Source organism: Bolinopsis microptera, chromosome 7 (assembly GCF_026151205.1).
Source record: "Bolinopsis microptera isolate Bmic1 chromosome 7, MBARI_Bmic_1.0, whole genome shotgun sequence".
NCBI classification, from domain to species: Eukaryota; Metazoa; Ctenophora; class Tentaculata; order Lobata; family Bolinopsidae; genus Bolinopsis; species Bolinopsis microptera.
The window spans coordinates 3578061-3602041 of NC_087078.1; the positions used below are offsets into that span (position 1 = coordinate 3578061).

At 39.7% G+C, this 23981-nt stretch overlaps 1 protein-coding gene and 1 non-coding gene across 2 annotated transcripts; one reads left to right on the forward strand and one right to left on the reverse strand.

Moving 5' to 3' along the window:
• Positions 1–2579: 2579 nt before the first annotated feature.
• Positions 2580–15159, reverse strand: LOC134818561 (uncharacterized). The gene is made up of 8 exons (XM_063828176.1): positions 15086–15159; positions 10362–10499; positions 7954–8108; positions 7409–7712; positions 5293–6138; positions 5058–5121; positions 4637–4764; positions 2580–4447 (listed from the first exon to the last, which is right to left on the reverse strand). Exons 1-8 carry the CDS (start codon positions 15149–15151, stop codon positions 4292–4294), a joined length of 1857 nt encoding a protein of 618 aa, XP_063684246.1. The 5' UTR covers positions 15152–15159; the 3' UTR covers positions 2580–4291.
• Positions 6918–6990, forward strand: Trnak-uuu (transfer RNA lysine (anticodon UUU)). Its single transcript has one exon. It is a non-coding gene; the product is annotated as a tRNA-Lys (tRNA).
• Positions 15160–23981: the final 8822 nt, after the last annotated feature.

Here is a 23981-nt window from a genome sequence, read left to right on the forward strand (position 1 = left end):
TGTCGGTTTCTTATCTGAGAACTTCCGGCTTAAATTAGTTAAGTTTTTTAGCTTAACTTGGATTCGAGGAAATTTGCTTTTATATAATGCACCGTCGCTCGCATGATAGTTTCAAAATATAATATTAATAACTTTGTTGTCCTGATCCTTTGTTTGAGAAAAATAATCGATACTTAGTGGTTCATTTATTTATTGGCACCCACGTCCCACTATTGTTTCTACCGCTGGCGCTATTGTTTCTATCGGAATCTAGAGACAGCAGTCTTACACAAATAAATGTGCTTAAATCGTACGCCAGCTGATAAACACTGTTTAATTGACAGTGAGATACCAACAGAGATACAAACTTTAAGAACAATAGACCTCCACATTAAACCGTGCCCTCTTCCTGATCCTTTGTTCGAGAAGTTGATTGATACTCTTAAGGGCGTGTTGAGGGCTTGGTAAGGGCGTGAGTGAACACAAACAGTAGATTTATTGGCACCCACCATTGTTTCTACATTTCTTTCGCCTTTGTTGAATGATTGCAGATCGAAGGGGACTTGGGAATTGAGGGACAGTAGTCTTACACAAATAAGTGTGCTTAGAATGTAACATACTTCACATTGCAGCTGCAGATGGACAATGAGATTGACACGCGTTGCAACCCCTTTTAGCGGCCAACATGATTATCAACTTTAAGAACAATAAACTCCCATAAACTATGCTCTGTTGAAGATCAATACTCTCAGTACCAGTTAGGCGTTACCATGCTGTATATCTATATTACATTTGTATTATATGGAACAAGTGTCAAGTGCAGAGTAAGGCGTCATTTTTACGAACAAGGTAAACCGTTTTGGTGACGGGTAAAATTGGGATTTTTTCGGCAAAATTATTAAGAATTTCGAAAAGTTAAAAAATTTAAAAACGAGTTAGTTGGGGCAACCGCAAACTTATAGCTACAAGAACTGGCAACAACAGCCACTTTAGTTTTAATATAAAGACGGCTACTGTTAGCCTGAAACAGATTTACATGACTCAACAACCAAACAGCAGATTGATCGTTGAAACAATACCTCACAAACATTAACGTCTACCAGACCCAGTTAATATTAACGGAAGAACCAACGCAGCTATAAGAAAAATAAAATGTCGGTATTATAACAGCGGTTCTTTAATCTTTTTACTACTTTTACTGCTCCAGGAAGACTAAATACCTTGTTCCGTGCTTGTTGTTAGTAAAGTAGTGGCATCAGATTCCTGCACAATGTCAATGATCTCTCGCGGGTCAACTTTGCCAGCTCCAGTGTCTTAAAAGGTTATGATCAGTTGCTATTGGATAATGGATATCAGGAAAACGCCAGAGGAGTAGGACATATTTTACCTTTACCGTGTACCACTGTACCAGCTGGGCCTCATGAAATACACATAATTTTACAACTCAAACTTTGGCATTTATATAGAATTTACTCTTACATAAAATAAAATTAACTCACAAAAACACACATCTGGGTAGTGGGTACACACTTCACGAGTTACTGTAGTGTAGACCAATCACTTCTCTCCTATAGGAACGATTTTGCAAGCACTACATCAGATAAATTTAGCAGAGACGGACTAATGGATCACTGATTGCCAGTAATGGCTTAACAGGGTTGTAGATGAGTACTGATATTGTTCTGTTTTTTCCTAATTACTCATTAGAAAAAAGCTTTAAGTAGTTCGGTATTTTTTACCAAAATCCAAGATTGGGTAGATAAGAATGGAATACGGCGACAAGTGTCTCCTTTTTCAAACAAAAAGAAATGATATTAATTCAAATTACGGCCGTTCTTATATGTTATATGCAAAATGATACCGAGAATAAAATCGGTCGCTAGCTTTTCTCATTGGTTATTTTTAATTCCTGCCATCTTTAATAATGAATTTGCATATTTTGAACTAAAAATAAACCTGCTAAACGATTTTTGATGAGTCTTACTCTTAACAGAAAAAGTAAAAATTGGTGAGGGGGCTATAAATGTGCATGGTCGTGCTTGCCAGCTCTGCGATTAGCAGTTAGCTTTACTAAGTACATGTTCTAATTTATCTAAAACGGGTAAAATAAATGTTTTTTGGTTCGACTTCAATTTGAACTATATCTACGCAGGATCTGTTCTTTCGCTTTGGATTGTAAAAGAAATGAATAAAGATTAAATAAGTAAAACGAGTTTCTTTCCTGTTTTAAAATTTTAAAAAAGATTTGCGATTTATTTAAAGTTATATCACAAAAATCAAATATTGTCACCCAATTTCAAAATTAAATACTCTCCAATATGTAGCTTTTTTACAGTTTACACTGTTTAGACCCTTAAGAAGAGGAATATAAATAATAATTAAACCACAACTCAACACGATTCGCGTAGAACAAAACATTAAACAAACATCTAAAATACAACGATATTGGTATCATTAACACTAACTCTGGAAATTAATCATCATTAAATTAAAACTTTAAAAGCCATTTACGGTAATGGATCTGTATAACCTCCGAAAAATTCAATTAAACATCGACAAATTAAAAAAATTTCGCTGCATACATATCATACAAACTAAAACTACACTTTAAACAACTAATGTAACCTCCGTATATCTCACAAGACGGCTGTTCGTTTAAATCCTGCTGTTACAACCATGACGTCACAGGGCTCAATTTTGATATCAAAGGCAAAATTTTGATATCAAAATGCTAAAATTTGATACTAAAAGGCTACATTTGATCATAATCAGGACTAAATTATGGTCTGATTCATTTTCGCAGTATCGCGTTCATCGAAGTGGAACTCAAATTGTGAGCAACCTAGTATGTAATTATAATATTTAGCCAGAGTTGCTTCATTTTTGGTCACGTGATCATGGCGTCTAGCACATCAATTTTAGTTTTAGCCAGAAGAAAATGGAGCTCAATCTTAGGTTTAACCAGCCATAAGCGATGTTGAATTCAAAAATAAATCATCCGACCTCTCTTACTTAATCCAAATTAACAGAAATCCACTGTTTCAAATACCTATTGATTGTTCAAATTAAACTAGTGGGACCAATATCGTGAGACTGTAGCTGACGTCACAGGAATGACGTCACAGGAATGACGTAATCAAGTGACAGGCTGATGCAGTGTCCCACCGAGATTGATGATGGTATCCATGTATTTAAATTGGTCGAATTAGAAACTATGAAGCCCCTCGCTCGAATAGTAGAATAGTTCAACGAAAATTCTCTGAGCCTCCTATTAATAAACTTTAAAATATAGTAGCTTCGTTGTCTCCCTTTGTTTCAAAATTTCTCTGAGTGAGCATTAACAGATCAGGTAGATTTATTGGCACCGCTATTGTTTCTATCATTGTCGAATAACAGCAGAGTGCAGATCAAAGGAGACTTCAGGAATCTAGAGACAGTAGTCTAACACAAATAAATGTGCTCAAGACGTACTCCACGCCAGCTGATGAACAAACACTGTTTAATTGACAATGAGATACCAACAGAGATATCAACTTTAAGAACAATAGACTTCCATAATCCATTATGATAAACCGTGCCCTCTTGATTATTAATCCCCTTAGCACCAGTTAACATGCTGACTTACACAAATAGATGTGCTCGAAATATTATTGACGCCAGCTAATTGACGAACAATGATCTGCAAAATTCCTGAAATGCCAATATGACACATGTCAACTTTAAAAACAATACGCTTCCTTAGACTGTACTACCCTTTTGAAGATCAATCCCTTCATTGCCAGTATTTTTTGTTAACGTTTTCGTTTAAATTGTATATGTGACTTGAATTGAAAATCATAAATTATACACTTTTCAATAACCTTTTCGATTTATCAAGTTCTAAAGGTTTTTACTTCTCTGGTGGTTTTTAGTCGTGTACAATTCGTATTACTATTAATTGGTTCTTAAATTTCTGAGCTATCCAATTTCTCACGAGGCCTCAAGCTGAAATTTTAATAACTTAATGACGCATATTATATTTTTAGATATGTCCTTAAGTGGTCTGGCAGCCGGCCATTCAGCCTCATTCTCTGTCTGAACCATGTGCAATATCATACTTGTAACAGCCGCAATTCATTAAATAATCTTAGTCTCTTCTGAAAACATGTCATTGACATTAAACATTTACAAACGGTCCACTTTATTTCAGGAGTTGAGCTACCCTGGCTAAAATAGTCCACTTAACGTCAGAATACCCGGGCCAAAAGGGCTTCATCTGAGGTAGCAAAGTAACAAGATCACCAGTATTGTGGGGTACAGATCATAGACACTTTCAGAACAGGAACTCTTTCTCAAAATCCACCTGATCCGTTAACCCTGACGAGGGCAGCGAAGAGTCAGTAAGTGGAGGTCCTGGATCTGAGAAAGGTTTATCTCCGGCAAAACCGCTTGGTAAGATCCGCACGCTCACATCCGAACTTCCCCAGTCCTGAGAAAAAATTGCGGTCAGATCCTGAGTTTTATCAAAGTTGGAGGAAATAGAGGGAATTGTGAGGTTGAAACTCCTAAAATCAGAACAACAGCAGTGTTAAAAAGCATTAGTTGCCAGTTGGCGTATAACCCGTAGACGCTAGACATGTGTTAAAAGATTAGACTGGTGAAGATGTTAGTCTGTTACCTTTCTGTTGCAGTTCACGAGGTGCTGGTAATCTCTGCCCATGTTACGAACACAGCTCTGTTTCGGTATCAGAACTGGACCTCCAGCTATCCCTCCACCAACTCCGCTGTTTACACCGCCCAGAAACACTGGAGAGGTGTTCCGTTAGAATATTTTACTGGACTTTGCGTACACCAAAAAAAGGACGATGAAAAGCTGCAGTTTTGTTAGATCATCATGATTTATGATAGACTAATATTAGTTATAATATCGCTACAGTCTACAATTAGACATCACAGAGGTAAAACAAATACATAAAACAGTCGTTATAGGGGACGTAAACAAAGAAGCAGACGTATCACGTAAGACGGCTAGCTGATGAGGAGCACTTGCAACTTAGTGTGGCCCACTAGGGAGGCAGTGTAAAACCTTGTAAACTTACTTGTCTCATCAAAGAACTGGTCTGCTGCTTTATGCTCGTTATTAAGGAATGTGTCCAGCATCACCTGAGTGGTTAATATATTCATTAGAGTTTATGACAACCACACGATCAGAGTCTTGATGAGTCAACCGTGTATTTATCAAAATCAATACTATCGATAGTATAGCCATAGGACCGAGAGCAAAGTTGAGAAAAAACATGCTGAGCAAAAAATAGATTTGGCTTCAGAACATACCTTCTCTAACAGATGATTATCAGACCCTAAATCAGGCATTCCTTTGGTCTGTTTTTTGTTCGAACTAGGCTGCTTATTAACCTTTCTCGTCCGTTTCCCCGACCTCACAATGCCCCTCCCGGAGATCTCTTTGGTGTCTAAGCACGGAGTTGGTTCTGTCAGTTTCAACCCCCCAGATGTACCAGGTGTGCCCCTTAGGTAGGTTGCCTGCTCGAACCGAGCCTTCATTTCCATCAAGGAACTGGCAGCATCATTAGAAAAGTCGAAGTGGGAAAGCCTTGTAGAAGCCGTCTGTGGGTTCTGCATTGGAATATTTGGCATATGAGATAACGAGGCCGGCTGAATGGTTTGGATAGGAAATCTGCTTGAATTATCCTGAATTATCGATATTGGATTTCTGGATAGAGACTCCTGTAGGTTTGATATTTGAATTGGAGTAGAGACATTCTGGATGGTTTGGATAGAGAGTGGGATATCCTGGCTACTGGATATTGAAGGCAAGGCTAATGAATCCTGGGTATATTGTACTTCTTTAACGGGGGTCGTGTTTGGGGTGGGTAGGATCGGTTTCTGATCCTCTAGACTTTCCACTTTGGTTCTAATCTCCGAATCTAAAGACTCTTCAAGTGTCTGATCTAGTAAATCATCTAGACTGTGATCATTAAGTTTGGAGCCCAGAAAAAGTTCGAATTCTGACGAAATGTCTAGCTCCATCGCGTTGTCAAGGTTACAAGGTGGTGTCTCGGGGTCCATCATAGTTGTCATCACTCCTGTCGAGAATATGTCGTCTGTAAAGTCTGGAATCTCTGGAAGAAGCAGCTCAGGTTCAGTTTCCTGTTTTAGGACCTGAAATATGATTAATATTTAATATGAATCACGTTGCAATAATAAAATCGAATAGAGCAATTATAATTTCTAAATCTGTGATACATTTTTTTACAGTAAAATTCAATATTTGAAGATGAATGGTATTACAGTAACACAGAGTGAGTTAAAATGATTGCCGTGGTTGATTTAAGCATTATAAAAACTATCCGCGTTAGTACCTGAATAATGTCAAGTATAATTGCTCATTTTATTCAGATTCTAACAGGAAAGGTGGCCTAAAATTCTTTTCAGTTTTCTCTATAGGATAACCGCAAGCTAAACCATCATTAGAGTAAGCATATGAATGTGGATCGGCCACAAACTTGCCTTCGTAGGTACACGGATTGCACGATGGCCGATGTCAAATTGTTAAAATCAAATATTTCATTATTTTCAGCGATAGATCGGGAAAAATGAGGTGATGAAATTAGTGGTGAGCACACCAACACCTTGGGGCACCGAGTACAGACGACAGTCTTTGACGAGACGTCATTGCAGGCCCACCCTGTTCTTAATTCTATCATCAGTATAATGTTCTCACCGATACTTAGTAACATAATAGCATACAAATGAAATAATTTGATCAAGGCAATTCACCATGATCAGCTTACAGTTTTTCATTTAAAAGTTCTGGAAACTGTACGTGTTATGCGTACGTGTTGTGTGGCATATTGAATATTCTTGGCGAGCACATTATAGCATTATGTAGCAATTATGCTGTAAAGATAAAATATGTCATATTTTCGATCACGGCACAAGCCTGGTTAGCTCAGTCGGTAGAGCATCAGACTTTTAATCTGAGGGTCACGGGTTCGAGTCCCGTATCAGGCTGCTTGACTTTTGAAAAATTTAGGGAACCATCAATCATTAATGATAAACGCCAGACGGACCTCAAAACTCAACAGTTTAAGATTTTTAACTATCTTATTTCACTTCGATCATTTTATTTTTAGCTGCCAATCACAAAAAACTATATTATGATGATCATATTTGAAACACAAGCTAATGTTTTTCATTTAATTGATAGCAATTGGACTAATGAATTGTGTTGGATCGTTGAAACTAATGTACTTATTACTCAAACATGGATCCACAGCTGACAAGTCACACGTCTACATCACTCCGAAGCGAAGTAAAACACTTTTGCAAGACGGGAAAAGTCCTTAAATCGGGATTTTGCTGTGTTTTTGTTATAAAGATAATTCCTGGTTATTGAAATTAACTATAAAAAGCTTCACTAATATCTTACCGAGGTAGGATTGGAAGTAGGAGGGGTGAGATTGAGAGCACTGTTGAGGAGTGTAGGTGATAACACCTGTCCAACACGGTTCAGCTCATCATGGTCACTACTACACGTGGTCACAGGGGCAGGTGTTGCCATGGTGAGAGAAGCGGGTGTCGCTACAGGAGCACTCGTCATCACCGGCCCGGTGGTGTAGACAGGAGAGCCGGTGACGACCTGGCCACAGCTGGTGAACGGGCCACAGTTTGCCATCGTTATTGGGCCACAGCCGGGTATAATACTGCATCCGGGGAGGGAGGTTGCTTTGTACCTAGCACAAGAAATCCCAGTAAGCGAAAGAGTTCAAATCACAAGACAAAAACTTAACCAAAGTTTGTTGCAAATAAATGCAATTATACTACTGTTCACTAATTAGTGCTCTCAATTTCATCTTAATCTAATCCAGAAATAACAGTTTGTAACAAATACAATTGAAATTTGAGCCAGTATAATTATCAAAAAACAATGACCGGACCACATGGCATCTTACGATTAATTACAGCATTTCTTACCCATTAAGATTGGGGACACAAGTATTGGCACCCATTCCGGGATGAAGACTGCTGGGTAAGGTCAGCCTGTTACCAGGGTTACCAGGATTACCAGGGTTACCAGGTAAGATCAGCCTGTCTGGTCTGGCGGCACTGTACACATCGTAGGAAGGAGCCTGCAAAGAACATTAACGAATAACACAGGTGTAATGTACACTCTAAGGCTAAGCCCTAAGTGCAGCTGTGGCAGCGCCCTCATGGGGACTACAGCGCGCTGAGTGGCTCACAACATTATTGTGTAAACTAGAGCATAGAGGAAAAACGCCGCATCATCAGAAAACTTGCCTGTCTCAGTGCGGGGTGAACTGTACGTTGTTTTATAGTTTCAGCAAATGAGTACAGTTTCCATTAGGGTTAATTAGGGTTGACAAGTTGACAAATGGTTATCACTGCACTATCATACTCATAAAATGAACAGAAATTAATGGGGGAAATAGAGCCACCATATAGTTGACCAGTGGTGAAACTGATAGTTGAACTGTGATGACGTCAATGAAAAGTGACTGAAGGATCTCATCGCTCTATTATGTTAGTTTTATTTTGTGGAGCTTGCCCTGTGCCCTGTGGAGCCCGATGAACCAACGACCTGATCGTTCGCGTTCTAAAGTTTCTGCGTTTCTCTATAAATGACTGGACTATTATGTATAGTGTAAGGGTGAGCTAACGACCTCATGTCATAGTTCTATAAAACTATATATGCTATAGCTGGTTCCACTATGAGCTGGTCCCAAGTCCAGACGCCATTTTATTCTTTGTAATTTTCAATAACCCTGTCTAGTCATTGACTACTGATATGTGGATTGTGTAATGTGTATGTGGTTTACTACTAATAGTTCAGTATCCGAGTAGTAGCGGGTATCCGAGTAGTAGCGGGTATCCGAGTAGTATCGGGTATCCGAGTAGTAGCGGGTATCCGAGTAGTATCGGGTATCCGAGTAGTAGCGGGTATCCGAGTAGTAGCGGGTATCCGAGTAGTAGCGGGTATCCGAGTAGTAGCGGGTATCCGAGTAGTAGCGGGTATCCGAGTAGTAGCGGGTATCCGAGTAGTAGCGGGTATCCGAGTAGTAGCGGGTATCCGAGTAGTAGCGGGTATCCGAGTAGTAGCGGGTATCCGAGTAGTAGCGGGTATCCGAGTAGTAGCGGTATCCGAGTAGTAGCGGGTATCCGAGTAGTAGCGGGTATTCGAGTAGTAGCGGGTATCCGAGTAGTAGCGGGTATCCGAGTAGTAGCGGGTATCCGAGTAGTATCGGGTATCCGAGTAGTATCGGGTATCCGAGTAGTAGCGGGTATCCGAGTAGTAGCGGGTATCCGAGTAGTAGCGGGTATCCGAGTAGTAGCGGGTATCCGAGTAGTAGCGGGTATCCGAGTAGTAGCGGGTATTCGATTTCACCCGAAATCATCACGCAGATGAAGGACGCAGCGCAAAATTTGAAAATTTTTCTTTTGAATTTTAATCACTGCAATTCAGCAAATCAAAAAAGTATGTGCGATTAATTTTTTGTCGCTCCCCAGGCTCAAGCAATCTTTTTTCGACACTGATTACTGGCGTATTAACCTAGTAATCTTTATTGGATTTCCGAGGGAAGATCTTTGTCATCTGACGAGCAGTTCGGTCAATTTTTCGGTTCAATTTTGCGGTTCCCCACAGGGATAACCTCATAGAACGGTTTTACTGCTACGTGTCAGGTTTATGTGACATACCTAACTATTACCGCTCCCTAACGTCATACCCTCCCTGCCTATGGCACAATCTCCACACATGGCTGCTAACAATATCTTCCCACAATGGTGTAGTTACATGGATGTGTATGATCGTGGGTGGCGTCACTATATTGACGACATGATAATTCGACTAAATGTGATTGTGCGTGAACACGGCATCTGATGTGATCTTCTATATAGTTAGTGGTATGATGTCATGGTGATCATTTTGCAGTAAAGTCTGTAATGGTGCATTGATTGGCTGCACAGTACAACGATAAGTTAACAAGATGAGTATAGACAAAGCTTGCTCGCATTGCTGACATACTTGCTAAGAAGTCATTTGTTCTGAGTGCTTTAAGCAAGCATTGGACTGTAAACTCTGTTGAAGGCCAATATTTCACTAATTCAGGTGAATGCATCAACATAAACTATAAGTTGACAAGATTTATTTGTTGCAGTATGCTGACGGCTGGAAGACAAGTGTCTTAAAGAGGCTCTGATTATTAAGTCTGACTGAGAGATGCTGAATTGCTTAAAACTTTGCAATTATATAATGCAACTCTATAAAGCTGTAATTATAAATAACCAACGTTATCTATACATGATCAATGGTAATCAATTGCATGGTGCTTCAAATACCTAAAGCCAGTTTAAATTGAACAAACCTGAGGAGCAATGAGTCGTGGGGCGAGGCCAGGGAAGGGACTCACTGCATGTCTCAGTTCTAGGTACTGTTTGTACTGGTAGGGGTCTCCAAAGTATACCTGACCATTCATTGCTGGTCCCACTGGGCCTAGCGAACCCTGATGAGAACGCTATGTTAAGAGTTCAGTAATTTGGTTTAAAATTTATACTTTAATTATAATGAAGCAAATCATAAAACTAAAGCTCACGGCATTTTATTTATTAATTCTTTTAAATGAAATTTAATTACACTGATAAAAGATTTGTCTCCCACGCGATATTGAAAAACTTGATGCATGATATAATGTGAATTTGGTTCTCAAAAGTCTTTTAAAAACGATCAATATTTCGCCGAATCAAGACCCCTTGACCTGCCGTTACTATAATACGAGTATTGCTGAAAGCCCGTAACTAAAAACCCGCTCCTAATATTATAGTTCTTTATAAAATAATCTTTATACATCTATATTAATCGCACCTGGACAACCACCGGCAGACCAGGTGTGGAGCATATTAGAGTAAAAAATATCAGATCATGGCCAAGAAGGACCGAATCCTTCTGATCGGAGCCGACCTCGGCATGATTGGAACTAAAAAATCGTCAGCATGAAAAACGGCTCGATTATCAGAGACTTATGTTATGCATTTTTCATTTTTGTGAACAACTTTCAAATGAAAAATGAAACATATATTTTAACACTATGAAAATAATGGTATAGAAGAATTCTGCTGATTATTTACGATAGTGCAAAAAACTTGAGATTTAAAGTTCTCTGAGGGCAAAATGGTGTACGGGGAACCGGACACAAGAACGGAGGACACGAGGGCGGTTACTTTCCGGTGATATACATTTTAACATGGACAGTGAACGCGGGGGCGGAACCAAACACCGTTATACTTATAAATAAAGAACCAGCAACAAACTCGTAACTTGGTGTAGTTACATGGATGCATGTATGTCCTCACAATCACATACCGTTGTTTGAAAACCCGTGTAATCCTATGAGCCCCCTACTAAGAAGAAGAATCCTATGGGTCCCCCGCTCTTGTGTCCACCACCCTAAGGCACTATTGTGTCCTCTGCCCTCGTGTCCTATACCCGGTGTACGAGATCTAGCGAAATCCCCTAATTATTAGTCTATCGACAAACAATCTGTCCTTGAGCTATCGGCAACAAACAAAAAGAACTGAGTCGTAACGACATAAGTTTACCTTTAAGGGGGGGGGGGGGGGACAATGGATATTTTTTTGTGAAACTTGATTTCGAGATAGCAGTTGACCAACAAACTAGGACCAGTGACCGAACTTTTGAGGGGGTCCCAGACCCTAACCACCAAACGGTGCCCGCGGGGCAGCCACGCCCATATTTGGTCCAAATTAGGCCCAATTTAGCCAAATACCCTGAACATGCCCAAAACCCAGATTTTAGGTGCTCTACTTGTAGCTAGTGGTCTCTTGAACTCGTATATGAAATTTCATCAAGATTGGACAAAAAATGACTGAGTTATGGGCCAAAAACCATATGCCCATATTTGGGCATACGCACCAAATTTGGTAGATTTCGTCCCATAAATTGGACAAATATCAATATTTTTGAATGAAACTTACTTTATAAGAAAGGTAAGCCTAAACTACATATTCTCTGTAAGTTATAGCTTTATATCTGTTTAAATGTGGATACTAAGGCGAAAAAACCACAAAAAATGTACTAAATTGCCCGTATCTTGGTTCGCGATATTCGCGGAATTGATCTCATTAAAATTGTAACAACTCAATCAGTTTTCAAACTTTTTGCATGAAATTTTCGGAATCGACTCGAAATCGCATTTCCACCTTATTTTGAGAACAGATTTTTTATTTAGGCCTCCAAAAAAATTTGGCGGCCAAATTCCAAAATTTTCCCGGAAAAATTCAGAATTTGGCCGCCAAATTTTTTTGGAGGCCTAATTCACAAATCTGTTCTCAAAATAAGGTGGAAATGCGATTTCGAGTCGATTCCGAAAATTTCATGCAAAAATTTTGAAAACTGATTGAGTTGTTACAATTTTAATGAGATCAATTCCGCGAATATCGCGAACCAAGATACGGGCAATTTAGTACATTTTTTGTGGATTTTTCGCCTTAGTATCCACATTTAAACAGATATAAAGCTATAACTTACAGAGAATATGTAGTTTAGGCTTACCTTTCTTATAAAGTAAGTTTCATTCAAAAATATTGATATTTGTCCAATTTATGGGACGAAATCTACCAAATTTGGTGCGTATGCCCAAATATGGGCATATGGTTTTTGGCCCATAACTCAGTCATTTTTTGTCCAATCTTGATGAAATTTCATATACGAGTTCAAGAGACCACTAGCTACAAGTAGAGCACCTAAAATCTGGGTTTTGGGCATGTTCAGGGTATTTGGCTAAATTGGGCCTAATTTGGACCAAATATGGGCGTGGCTGCCCCGCGAGCACCGTTTGGCGGTTAGGGTCCGGGACCCCCTCAAAAGTTCGGTCACTGGTCCTAGTTTGTTGGTCAACTGCTATCTCGAAATCAAGTTTCACAAAAAAATATCCATTGTCCCCCCCCCCCCCCCCGCAGTAGAATATCAACAATAGAATACGAATTAAACATACTCTCATGTTGTTACGACTCAGTGAGTCGTTTTCTTTCTTTCTTAAAGCAATAATATATTATTGCTTTAAGATATATATATATAAGATATATATATATATAAGATATATATATATATAAAATATATATATATATTTTATATATATATATAAATAACTGTGTAGGGTTATATATATTGTATATTATTACACAATATATAAAAATATTACCATATAATAATAATAATGTATATACCTTACGAGACATATTTAAATGGTACGAAAGTCAGTGGTTTTTCGAAAATACACCATATTTTCGGACTAAAATTTAGGTCACCATCATTATTTTCCCCAAATTATTTTTCATGTATTTTCCTTAAATATGACTTTATCGATTCACTCTCAACTTATCAATATAGTAAGTTATAAATATGGTTCATCAAACAATTGATGAACACTAGTATATTCGATGATAAATTGCTTTAAAAATGATTTTGGGCACGTTCCATTAAAAATAAGCAAGCTCTGTCACTACTATGTTGGTCACGGCGGTGACATTTCGGGAGTAGTGAAAGATAACAAATGCTAAAATAAGGATTATATTATAAGGAGTTTTTAAAAAATCCCCAAATACCATGATTAATCATGGTATTTGATAAATACCACATTTCGTACCCCAAATTAAATTTAATTTGGGGTACGAAATGTGGCGGTTTTCGGAAAAATTTCCATATTTTCGTTCCCAAATCATTTAAGTCATGTCTCGTAAGGTATATATATATATATATATATATGTATATACATTATCATTGTGATATTATTGTTTATATACATATAATAGTCCTTAGTACATCAGTTACTATTGGTTCCATGTTGACTAAGTTAAGTTTTACCGCTAAGCATTTGAACAAAGCCTTCAAAGCCTTCAAGGCTCGTCAAATTGTCTCTTGTAATAAACTCAGTTAATGGTGGGAAATTTGAGCATTATTAAAGAGAAAAAAATCAGGCATCTATAACTATACATATAAACACCTCCGGGATAGAATAATCAGCCGGGATAGAATAATCAATTCTGATAATCCCGGCTCCCACTGTTAGTTTTTTCCCGCTTTATAAATAACCCCGGCACTTAATTTCTACAATCCCGTCCCGCTAATTTGGCTCAACTAGATTTCAGATTTGGTTTCTTTTAATATCAACCATGAGAATTTCATCCGCGCACTGTCACGTGTTTTGATGACGCATATATAACGTGACTAACTACTACGACGCGCATTGGTCAAAAATGTCACGTGACCTATGACTTAACGTAAGAACTATAACATATATATATACGTACAAATATACTTGATCTACGTATGAATTGAATTGCAGGCGGTGGCAAAGATCCAGCACACTGCTTGTATTACTTAGACTCTTCCATTACTTCCATTATTCTGGACCAGTTCCAGAATTTGTCTTGACGGTAATTACATTAGTCGGTAAATTTTGTCGTAGCGAGTGCACTGTTTGATATGAGCCATGTATTATAGTCGTATACTTTGATGAACTTCATGACACGATATCAACTCCACCTTTTTTCGCTTGCCAGGCTTAACTCGACGCCCCTTATTCATGCTATATTCATTAAACGTTCGGACTGAGGAACTATGTATAAATAGAACGCAAATTTCAACTGTCATAGTACCTAATTAGTTTTATTTATCTAGTAGTTATATAATATACGTCCCAATTCCATTTCATATTTCCTATACTGATCAGATATATCTAGAATGAAAGGTAAATATTAAAACTAATTAGCACTTAGCAAATATAATCCCTGTGCGTGACGGCGTTATGTGATTGTGTGTTCTAAAGCCAGGATATTTGTATAGTTTTTTTACTTGAAGTTGATTCGCGGTTGCATAAGAGCATAAGTCAGCGTCTAACCCGAGAGCTCCTTTACATTATGATACGTTAAAGGTTTCCGAACCCTTTTCTATCTCAATTGTAATACAATTGAGATACAATTTGTATCCCAAAGAACTGTTATTTGTCACTTGTAATATGTGAACAAGTATTAATCCACTTTTGGAAAGTAGTAATACAAAAGAGACAATTACCTGAAGTCTGTGGAAGGATTGCTGGTTGAACTGGGCCGGTTGCAACTTTCCATAATTACCTCTCATACAGACCTCCGCCTAACAAGGTTGCAAGGTTACAAGGTTACAAGGTTACAAGGTTACAAGGTTGTTAACATAACATCAGCCATTCCAGACTTGAAAACGGCCAACTTTGCATCCTGAGCGCAGTATATGATTGTAAGCGTAAAATAAGCACTATCAACACAAAATGTGCACAACATCAAAAATATGAACCTCTTAGTTAATTAAAGTTACATCCGCCATGAAGCATTGTCCAATGTCCATGTCTAAAATTATAAAGATCAGAAACTTTGTGCCGTCTGCCCGGCTGAAGCGGCTCGAGATTCCGAGAAAACTAACCCCACAGGCCACAATGCAGAAGCTTGTATAGAATAAATTCATATATGCAGATATATTTAGCTTGTCATCTAATGCGGCTGAGAAGAAAATGGCACGTGGCGAGTGTCTAGGACTGACTATAAGCGGAAAGCGGAGTCTGAATTACAGCTTCTGCTACTATGTGATTATGTGATTAATATTTTATCAACTATTTGGCAATGAATATGACTTAACACGTGTGAGGCTCTTATAATAACACAAGAGATTGTTTTCTTGTGTGTGCCTTGAAAGCAGGTGAATGCGAGAGAATCACATACAATGTTTTCAATCGTGTTAAACGTTACGTCACGTCAGCCGTCTAGGTAGAATCAAAGTGAAAGACTGCCTGGATTACACAGGATTACACAGGATTACACAGGATTACACAGGATTACATAGGATTACACAGGATTACACAGGATTACATAGGATTACACAGGATTACACAGGATTACACAGGATTACACAGGATTACACAGGATTACACAGGATTACACAGGATTACACAGGATTACAGTTTACACAGGGTTACACAGGACTAGACAGGATTACACAGGATCACACAGGATTACACAGGATTACACAGGATTACACAGGATTACACAGGATTACACAGGATTACACAGGATTACACAGGATTACACAGGATTACACAGGATTACCGAGGCTATCGTGGCGCCTCGACCCTCGTAGTCTGTTTTATAGTCATAGGTATTTGAGTAGGTACGGTATATTTGAGGGAGGAGGGGACCGAGGGACCGAGAGAGATGAAAAGGAGAGAGGAGGGAGTATTAAGTAGAAACTGACCGGTCTGGGGTATGGCTGCCGGACCGGAAATAGCTCTGCTATTATAATACCCTGAAATCCAAGTATATCATGCTGTTCAACTATACTCATGTAATCTTAATGGAATCCGATTGAAACAATTGATCGCTACGACGATACAAGTTTGTGCTAAGCCGATCTCAGGCACCATTGTAAGCACAATCGGACACTATATGGAGAGACACGAGAGGCCACTTTATGGCGCCCCCCGTAACTCGTACTCCGTTTTATAGAGTACGGCGTATTTTATATTGACCGCGTAACACCTGTATAATCACACACAACTAGGAACTGATCAGGAATATTAACTTACTCTTAGATCCTTTGCAATCCTGTGTTATAGAAAAGTAGCATTTAGCAAGTAACAATCCAGATCATATTTCCAATTCGACGTTTGTTATATTAGGATCAGATTTCAAATTCAGACAAAAGTCGTTTTTTCGGTCACAGCTGATTAGGACAACAATCGCTGTCGGACAAAATTGAACCTGCTTGATTCCCTCGAAAAAAGATACAACAAAAAGATAAATCTAACAATATGACCCTGGTTTTACCAGGGTAGCTACCCTGGCATTGTTTGCTGAAACATTACCAGGGTAGCTGTAATAACCCTTTTGATTACCAGTTATCTGTTCCTATGTGGGGAGGTCTTTGTCTGAACTTCAGGGAGAAGTGGTTTAACTTTATATTGCTTTATTGTGCTGCTCTGATGAAACGTGGCATCACAAACAGATATATTGAGCTTGTTATCTAATGCGGCTGAGAAGAAAATGGCACGTGGCGAGTGTCTATAGGACTGACTATAAGCGGAGTCTGAATTATAGCTTCTACAGAATATCGACAGAACTTCGACAGAATTGTAGCTATTGTTATGAGTAAGGTATGACCTAGAATTAAGGCAATGTCAGGATTCGCAATGTGAGAGGAATTAAAACATCAAAGACTTCTTTGAGGAGGTTTGATGGCCTGTGATGATATATTTTAATATTTTATGTTTTGCTTTGACCAAACTGGCCACAAACAATAGTTTATGGACTATGGTGCCTCTTCGGAAATTCGGCTCCTCTGGCCATACTTAAGGCCGGAGAGACTTCTTGACTGGCCAAAGTAGGGCCGCAAGAATCATTAAATTAGGGCCGAAAAGCTATTATAGTATTAAATGAATTTCCCAACAATCAAGTTTTCCAAACGTTGTGGCAATGTGTTCTGAGATCAGCACCTACTATTGACATCTCAATCGAAACCAGAATTTTAAAATACTTTTTCAATGGTGATCAAAAACTCCGGGTATCTGATTTGTTTATAACTATAATCCCGTCCACTCGAACATTCTGTCGACACGAAAACAAAAATTAGGGTACAAAAAAGCTGTACGGGGCAGCAATTTAGCAGGGGCGGCACATAGGTGGGAGGTGCGTCACGTATCGCCACTGCCCAAACTACAGACTATGACTGACGGTATAATGTTGAGAGAGTTTATCGGGGGACTTGTTTTTTCTGTTGCAAAATGTGGTTTTTGTTCCTCGACCTTTGGTATTGAGAGCATAAGTAGAAAATTGCAAAAGACTACAAAAAGAACAGATACGTTCAAAGTCACATCATATACTTTATTGGAAGTTATTTGACCGTTTATTCCGTGAACGGACATAATCCTGAACGGACATCAGAATGAACGCTCAAGGGGCCATCTACTTAGGACATCCGCACAAATGTGAATTGTGACCGGACATTAAAAGGAACACTAAGGGCCTCTAGCGTCTAATTAATGTCCGTTCAAATAAAATACAGAAAAGTACCATTACATTTACATCGTATATGATGTGACTTTGAATCCCCCTAAGTCCTGGGACACCTTAGACATATATATCAACAAATAACACGTACGACAACGAGTACACAACGTAAGAAGACAACCACGGAAACTGAAAATAGCAACAAATGATGGTAATCCATGAGCATATGCAACTACAAATGTAATATTATGAACAAGTAAATAGGCATTGACGCCCATGTCAGAGTTCAGGAGAATTGGAAGTCGTGTGAAACAACTCCCGGCTCACAATAGTTGTTAACGGCCCGGGGTATATAACTAGCAACTGCAACTGTATGATGGTTAGTGTCTTGAAATTGCCGTTCGCGTTATAGCTAGTGAAAAGGACAATGGGCTCCACATAAGATTCTTTCAGCACCCTGGGAGATTAATTGTCTGTTCCCAACAAGCACAGCGTTCCGACCGGTGCTATGAAACATGAATGGGGAATCAGAAAAAGGGCAAGACTATCGACGCTGATATAATCGAACTAGTTGTTTGAAAGATATACCTATATTATAGTGCTATAGTATCAGTATTAAGCAATACGCAGTAGCTAATAGCTTCTAAGCTATATTGACAACAAGGGGAGATTCCTGACTGCGAACAAAAGCCCCTCACTAAGTGCCACAATATGGGAGCAAGGGAAATGTAGTACAGGGGGGCAAGGAAAATGTAGTACAGGACACTATGTGTAGAGTGTACTGTGTAGTACATGGCACGCGTGTAGTCTGTGTGGTTTGGCACTACTTAGATTGATTGGTTTACAGCTGTCAATGTGGTGGTATTGTCCCTGAAACTGCGGGTTCTTTATTTAGCTTAAACCGTGAAAATGTGTATCTTGAACAAATGTGGTTACCGCATCAATGTTCGATTGGGCCAGGCCACAGGCCAAGGTTTGGAAAAGGTTGGAAATGATTTCAAGACTCCGAACCCAGTTCCAAATTATTTTACAATCTAATTACATACTGAAAAATGTCCAAGATGAAAGATATGTAAATGGTACCATTTGCACTACCTCTTGACTTAAAGGTTTGAGTTGGATGAGGTTAAACGACCGGCTTAACAAACGGCTACTCCTCGCAGACAAGAGTAGTACTACTGCAGAGTGGTAACACTTTTCGCAATTTACAAACAAAAACTCATGGGCATTGGGCAACGCAGGGCAGTGCAGCGCTCCAGGGATACCAATTACCAGTGCAGTAGCAATAAAGTAATACATTATGGAACAAATTAAAAACGATACACAACCTCATCAGAAACTCCACACGACTTATTTCTATATAATGACCAGTTCCAGCTCTTATGCAAATGAAGTGGATTAATATTAATTAGTATGAGGCCCATACCAGTTGCAGTGTAACGCAATACTCGTGAACTCAGTGTCACGTGACTGAGAACTATGAATAGCAGGCGGCTGACAACGCCGCCTCACAACACCTGTAGTTCCAAGCTCCGGTGCTGATGTTGGTAGCTGACATTGTCGGGTTAATAATAGTTTACTAATAGGTTACTAATAGATTACTAAAATGTTACTAATAGGTTACTAATAGGTTACTAGGGTTACCAACAGGTTACCAATTTAGATTACTAGGGTTACTAGTAGGTTACTAGTAGGTTACTAGGTTACTCAATACTCGGGTAAGTACAGGTTGTTTAGGTAACGAGTTTCTGGGCTACCACTTGGTTACTAGTTGACAAAGTCTCTATTAGTTACACGCATATAGGTAACCAAGTTACCAACCTTCATTTCGTTAAAAACTCAAACATCACTTTATCTTAGCGTCAACTTATTGCTTTACTCAAGATGAACGACCAAGTATGGCACCAATTCACGCTCCAGTCAAGTATTAGTTGCATGGTAACCATGCAGTAACTATGGTAACAATTGTTACTATGATAACCATGGTAACCATGCAACTCACAAATCAATTCACCCAGTTACCAAGTGACCTGCACGCAACCATATCAATCAGTTTCCTGTATAAACCATGTCGCAATATTGCTGTTAACTGTTAATTAGCTGCTAACTACAAAGCATTCTTTCTAACCAGCCCAATCTCACAAAAGCAACACCAACATTCCTTAAAACAATATCGTTTATAACTCTAACAATTACAGACAACATTAACTTATGTGACAAAGGGTGACTAAAATTTTCCTGTTGAGCTTTATTCCGAATTGTAAGTAGAGCGATCATAGTTGTATGTTGAGACAAGTTTCATTGAACTATAGATCGACACGCCCTGTTATAGTTGGATTGATCTCATTGAACGTTGGTGGGGGACCGGAAGTTAGACATCATTAATTCTTTAATCACAGTCAACAATCAACAGTGTCCATGCCGAGTGACAGACGCCATCTTCAGATAGCTGTACTGGATATGATAACCGAGGGGCCTTATTGTCTGCAATTCTAGTTGATTTATGATTGATTAATACTTGTCAGACCAATCAGCAACTGATTGGTATGATTGTTAATTGTCTAGGTGTAGTTAAATTTCGCCGTTCATATGGTTATAATTATTGTTCCCATAGATAAATATTTTCCATTGTTCCAAGTACAGAGGACTGAATGTAAGCGTACGAGTTATTCGACCTGACAGTTCGGATGAAACTCCACAACAATAATCGATGAGTTATTGGTGGACGAAGCCAACATCCACATTCCACTATTGTTATAAACAATTTCTTCTAACTCTTAATGCTTAATGAATACCCATAATTACCCTTGCAGGTACCAACTGTATTCACACTCAGTATTTTACAATACGAGGTGAGGGTCGGGACCTATAGACAAACAAAAAAAACTTGCTTATACATTTCAATCATCATTATCGTTCAGACTCAATTACCAAGCAGTTGTGACTTTAAGATAAGAGCATGTTCCACGTTTTTCTGTCACCAAATAAATCTTAGAACCTTGTCGCATCAAACAACCCTAAGTCGTAACACCAAGTCACCCAGTTACACACAACCCTAACACCAAGTCACCCAGTTACACAAAACCCTTACACCAAGTCACCCAGTTACACACAACCCTTACACCAAGTCACCCAGTTACACACAACCCTTACACCAAGTCAACCGGTTACACACCACCCTAACACCAAGTCAACCAGTTACACACAACCCTTACACCAAGTCAACCGGTTACACACCACCCTAACACCAAGTCACCCAGTTACACACAACCCTTACACCAAGTCATCCAGTTATCAAGAAACTTCTGACACCAATTTGTATTATATTTTATTACATATTGTATTATTATGAAAGCTGATGGCGCACTGTACGTGTGTCTTCATCGGTCGGTTGAAAGGTCGGTTGAAAGACAAATAATCAATACCGTATACAATTTGACGATTCTCTCTTCCACTCGAATAATCCCTTTAAAAGTAAACTAACGCGTATTAGTATCGATCTAACAAGGTAGACAACTTTAATTCGACCGACAAAGACGAATTATAAACCGTAACGAACAGCGGAACGATGCAACACAAGGTAAAGAAAGGCGTATATAAGAATTAAGAAGTTTTCGGAATAACATTAACAGTCGGTATAAAACTCCAACGTTCTGTGAGTAATGCTTACAATTGTGGATAATGATGAATCACTCTATACTCGACTGGCACATGACTTTTTCAACATGTTCTCTAGCTGGCCCTGAACGACTATTCGTACCCCTAACCCTCCAATCGGATATAAACCCTGACCCTAACCCAATCCCTAACAAAAGCATAAACTGAAACCCTTACCCTATAAACGAGAAATTAGACCAACTTCCTTATACGGTCATATCAAGTGATCAAGACAATTTTCGCCAACAATTCGCTAGGGGAGCATTTTAACCCTATGTCATGAGAGGTGATTCGGAATCAGCGTCCGAAGATACATCGATTCGAGTTGGTTTAAACTATCGGGGGCCCTTATAGAAGAATCTCGAAGATCGGCTGTGGGTAATTTAACACGCTCGTATAATTGTGAACACAAGTTATTAGCTTCTGCTTCAAAACACGCGTACGCGTACTTTAATTTTTATTACTCTACTATACTACTACACACCTGTTAACTACTAACTGCTAAGGACCGGTTTAAGCTCTTGACGGTAGAAAACGCGACTAAATTAGTAATTACTAAGCTGAAAGCCACCAAATTATAATATACACCACCAGAGTTGTTAAACCACCAAAGTGGTTACACCACCAGAATGGTTACACCGCCAGAGTGGTTACACCGCCAGAGTGGTTACACCGCCAGAGTGGTTACACCGCCAGAGTGGTTACACCGCCAGAGTGGTTACACCGCCAGAGTGGTTACACCGCCAGAGTGGTTACACCGCCAGAGTGGTTACACCGCCAGAGTGGTTACACCGCCAGAGTGGTTACACCGCCAGAGTGGTTACACCGCCAGAGTGGTTACACCGCCAGAGTGGTTACACCGCCAGAGTGGTTACACCGCCAGAGTGGTTACACCGCCAGAGTGGTTACACCGCCAGACTGGTTACACCGCCAGAGTGGTTACACCGCCAGAGTGGTTACACCGCCAGAGTGGTTACACCGCCAGAGTGGTTACACCGCCAGAGTGGTTACACCGCCAGAGTGGTTACACCGCCAGAGTGGTTACACCGCCAGAGTGGTTACACCGCCAGAGTGGTTACACCGCCAGAGTGGTTACACCGCCAGAGTGGTTACACCGCCAGAGTGGTTACACCGCCAGAGTGGTTACACCGCCAGAGTGGTTACACCGCCAGAGCGGTTACACCGCCAGAGCGGTTACACCGCCAGAGCGGTTACACCGCCACCAGAGTGGTTACACCACCACCAGAGTGGTTACACCACCACCAGAGTGGTTACACCACCACCAGAGTGGTTACACCACCACCAGAGTGGTTACACCACCACCAGAGTGGTTACACCACCACCAGAGTGGTTACACCACCACCAGAGTGGTTACACCACCACCAGAGTGGTTACACCACCACCAGAGTGGTTACACCACCACCAGAGTGGTTACACCACCACCAGAGTGGTTACACCACCACCAGAGTGGTTACACCACCACCAGAGTGGTTACACCACCACCAGAGTGGTTACACCACCACCAGAGTGGTTACACCACCACCAGAGTGGTTACACCACCACCAGAGTGGTTACACCACCACCAGAGTGGTTACACCACCACCAGAGTGGTTACACCACCACCAGAGTGGTTACACCACCACCAGAGTGGTTACACCACCACCAGAGTGGTTACACCACCACCAGAGTGGTTACACCACCACCAGAGTGGTTACACCACCACCAGAGTGGTTACACCACCACCAGAGTGGTTACACCACCACCAGAGTGGTTACACCACCAAATAAGGCACACCACCCTGGGAACCGGACACAAGGGCGGAAGACACAAGGGCGGAGGACACAAGGGCGGAGGACACAAGGGCGGAGGACGCAAGGACGGAAGACACAAGGGCGGTACTTTCCTGAAAGGTGGACACGAGGACGGATCTCATGATGCTAACTTTAAAGCTTTCAAATGGACAGTGGGCACGAGGGCGGAACCGAACACCGTCCTAAATAAAGAACCACAAATAAACTGTCAACATCATACAACTTTATTTTAACTTTTGTTTATATTTGATACAAGAGAAACGCCATTTTCGGACGTGAGGAGAGTTAGGACTGCTCCAACTACATTAAATTAATACCTTCTGTAACGTCCTGAATAAATATAGTTACGAAAACAAAATTAACTAAACATTTTAGAACATTTATACTGAACACCAAAATTATATTACTAATGCAAAGATACAACAAAAAAACAAATAATAATAAATCAAAACAAGTATCAACATAATATAA

Bases quoted from the DNA above. Each gene is read 5' to 3' on its own strand.
- LOC134818561 (XM_063828176.1), bottom strand. From the start codon at position 15,151: ATGAGAGGTAATTATGGAAAGTTGCAACCGGCCCAGTTCAACCAGCAA. The intron at 6,139-7,408 runs GTAAGATATTAG...ATCATATTTCAG, and splicing joins CTACTTCCAATCCTACCTCG to GTCCTAAAACAGGAAACTGA. The intron at 4,448-4,636 runs GTAACAGACTAA...ATTTTTTCTCAG, and splicing joins TCGTGAACTGCAACAGAAAG to GACTGGGGAAGTTCGGATGT.